At 38.8% G+C, this 3,787-nt stretch overlaps 1 protein-coding gene across 1 annotated transcript; it reads left to right on the top strand.

Moving 5' to 3' along the window:
* Nucleotides 1-327: 327 nt before the first annotated feature.
* LOC149383444 (cytochrome P450 71AP13-like) lies at nt 328-3,579 on the top strand. The gene is made up of 2 exons (XM_089629436.1): nt 328-1,336; nt 2,729-3,579. The coding sequence occupies exons 1-2, from the start codon at nt 446-448 to the stop codon at nt 3,338-3,340; spliced, it is 1,503 nt and encodes a 500-aa protein (XP_089485562.1). The 5' UTR covers nt 328-445; the 3' UTR covers nt 3,341-3,579.
* Nucleotides 3,580-3,787: the final 208 nt, after the last annotated feature.

Below are 3,787 nucleotides of genomic sequence, written 5' to 3'. Positions count from 1 at the left end.
AAATTGTAATTAGCTTTTTTTTTTTTTTTTGTAAGAGATAACATGATAATGTTCAGAGATATTAAAATATCAGCCCCGCACTTCCACACGTCGCAAGCAAGTCACAACAAAGAGATCTGTAATTTCTACGCTACACCCCCAAAAAAAAAAGATTTGAACTTATTACTTGGCTTTCTCGATTACTGAAAAAAATCTTTTGATAAAAGAAAAATATTAGATATTGTAGATTTTATCCTACTCAATGACACAATAATTTCATTTCTCAAGAAATAGAATAAAAAAAAACCACATGGATTTCATATAAAATGTTTTCGATATATAACACCTTACATAGTTACATATACAGATACAGATGAGACAATAAGAGTGCAAGCGTAGTGTACACAAGAAAAAAAAAAAAAAAAAAAAAAAAAAAAAAAAAAAGCTAGTCTATCCAAGAACAATAATGGCGTACTGGCTTCTCTTACCCACAATTCTTCTTGTCGTTTTTCTCAAGCTCGTCTTCTTCACAAAAACAAAGCCGAGACTCAACCTCCCACCAAGCCCTCCGAGGTTTCCGATTATCGGAAACATCCACCAGCTCGGAAGAAACCCCCACATCTCTCTCCTAAACTTGGCCAGAAAACACGGTCCGATTCTCCGTTTGAACATCGGCCAAGTTCCGACCGTCGTGATCTCCTCGGCTCGGCTGGCCAAGGAAGTCCTCAAGACCCACGACTTGGCTTTAGCTAGCCGACCGAAGATCTTCGGCGCCAAATACCTCTTCTACAACTGTACGGACATGGTGTACTCTCCGTACGGGCCGTACTGGAGATACATCCGAAAGATCTGCATTCTCGAGGTCCTGAGCGTGAAGAGAGTCCAGTCATTCGGCTCTGTCAGAGAAGAAGAAGTCTCTCGGCTCGTCCGTCGGCTCGCCGAGCCGTACCCTGAGCCGGTCAAGATGAGCAAAGTTCTAGGGCTTTACGCGAACGACGTGGTTTGTAGGGTTTCCTTCGGGAGGGACTTCACGGAAGGTGGAGATTTCGACCGGAAGGGCTTCCAGAAGCTTCTTGAAGAGTATCAAGAGCTTTTGGGCGGACTTGACATCGGAGACTTCTTTCCTTCCGTTGAGTCTGTGATCGGATTCTTCAGCGGGACCAGGTCGAGGCTCATTCGGACTTCGAAGAAGTTTGACGAGCTTTTCGATCAGATCGTTGGGGAACATCTGAAGCCTAAGAGAGAGAGGCTTGAGACGGTTAAGGATCTTGTGGATGTATTGCTTGATATTCAGAGAAATGGTTCCGGTGATGATGACATCTCGTTGACCATGGACAACGTCAAGGCTCTCATTCTGGTAATAATTTTGCACAATGTTTGTTTTTCTCTTCTTCTTTTTTTTTTTTTTTTAGTATAACAGTTTGTTAACATATATACTTTGGTTCAAATGTCCCTAGAATTTTTTGATTATAGTGTTTTTGTCCTTGATTTTTTTTTTCCTCTCTTTTTAGTGTTTTTTTTTTTTTTTTTTTTTTTTTTTTTTTTTTTTTTTTTTTTTGTAGAAAGGTGTCATGAAATTCAGCCCCTAGAACAATGTAAAATCAGTGGTGTTTTTAAATGATGTAAAAAAAGTTATAGGGACCACAGTATCACAATCATAGGTTAGGCCCGGGACCAAAACAGTACATGCTACAAGAAAAATAAATGAGAAATTTCATTAATCGGGCTTAATAAGCCATTAAATATCAAGATTAGACCTTAATGTTTAAAAATATCTGAATATGGACTTTTGGTCCAAAATCGGACAAAAATACCCTTGATTCATAAAACCCATATTTTTCTCTCATTTTTCAAATGATTTTCATCACAATTCTTTTTCATGTTCGAATTGGTTGCGCTAGGATTACAATTTTCGGTGGTCGAGCTCATCGTACGACATCGTACAGCATCGTATGTGTTCAGTTTCGATTTTGAGGGTTTCACATTGTATTTCATCGTACAACATCGTATCGCACCGTACGACATCGTACAGCATTGTACGACATCGTACGACAACGTACATTATAATGTGTATGAATTTTATCGTACATTATAATGTACGATATCGTACGATGTCGTACAATGCTGTACGATGTCGTACAATGCGATACGATGCAGTACGATGAGATACAATGTGAAACCCTCAAAATCGAAACTGAACACATACGATGCTGTACGATGTCGTATGATGAGCTCGACCACCAAAAATTCTAATCCTAGCGCAACCAATTCGAATATGAAAAAGAATTGTGATGAAAATCATTTGAAAATGAGAGAAAAATATGGGTTTTTCGAATCAAGAGTATTTTTGTCCGATTTTGGGTCAAAAGTCCATATTTAAATATTTTTAAACATTAGGGTCTAATCTTGATATTTAATGGCGCCTATTAAGCCCAATTAATAAAATTTCTTAAATAAATACTACTCATAAATGTTAAATAATATATTCCAAGTTTGTATGCTTACTAAAAAAATTTATTATAGACGACACCATGCTTAATAAATTATTATAAAACTTATTCGAATCATTTAGAACATACTACTTTTTAGGAATTACTAGTTGCAAAGATGTATTTTCTCATCAAGCGTGATTTTGCGCAAAAAAAAAAAATATAGTTTGATCCCATTTTTATATCAATCATTTGTATAAAACTTTTGAGATTATATTAAACTCAGACGTGTAAAATAATTGATTTCTTATTGGTCGCAGGACATGTTTGCCGCCGGAACGGACACGACGTTCATCGTCCTCGATTGGGCGATGACAGAGCTGATCACGAATCCCGAAATACTAAAGAAAGCGCAAACAGAAGTCCGAGGAGTTTTGGGTGATCGAAGAACGGTTTCTGAGACAGATATCCCAAAACTACACTACATGAAAGCGGTGATCAAAGAGACTTTCCGGTTACACCCACCGGCACCGGTCCTAGTCCCGAGAGAGTCCATGGAACATGTCGTAATCGACGGCTACGATATCCCGAGAAAAACAAGGATCTTCATCAACGCGTGGGCGATTGGGCGGGACCCGGAGAGTTGGGAAGAACCAGAGAAGTTTTCGCCAGAGAGGTTCATGGATAGTCCGATCGATTTCAGGGGGCAAGACTACGAGCTCATACCTTTCGGGGCCGGTAGGAGGATGTGCCCGGCGATTGCATTCGGGACGGCGATCGTCGAGATCGCTCTCGCTCAGATTCTCCACAGCTTCGATTGGGAACTTCCACGTGGCGTTAGAGCACAAGACCTTGACATGACTGAGGTTTTTGGCATCACAATGCATAGGAAATATGGGCTGGAAGTGCTTGCCAAGCCACGCTTTGTATAACTAACTAGGCAAACTGAGTTGCATATGGTATTAAGGTTGGAAAATTGTGTGGTTATTGATATTAACGAGAATTTAATATCAATTTATTGGCTAATTTGTGGCAAATATTCGAGTGGGGTCCACTCATCAAAACTGAAATGTTTTGACTGATTCTTATTCCTGGTTGCGAGATGTATAAGATCGGTTATTTATTTGCCAAAATCGGAGCTATGATGAATGAGAAATTGATGTTCAAAGTGTGTTGAATATATCAAAAATTCTGAAGGAATTTGTACGTGTTGTGGTCTAATTTTGGACCAGTTATTTGCCTTCATTGATCAAAAATGTTTTTGGATGTTTCAATGGATTTTTGAGTTGTAACCATGCACTTATGGGTTGGAGGTTACAACCATAACATTAAGGCTAGACGTTTTTGTTTTCAAAAGCCTTCAACACACTTTATGACTT

The sequence above is a fragment of the Urtica dioica genome, chromosome 10, assembly GCF_054948205.1.
Source record: "Urtica dioica subsp. dioica isolate 48M chromosome 10, U.dioica_male_clone48M_v1_H2, whole genome shotgun sequence".
NCBI lineage: Eukaryota > Viridiplantae > Streptophyta > Magnoliopsida > Rosales > Urticaceae > Urtica > Urtica dioica.
The sequence above is the reverse complement of the archived record's forward strand: the minus strand, read 5'-3'. Positions and strand labels throughout refer to the sequence as shown.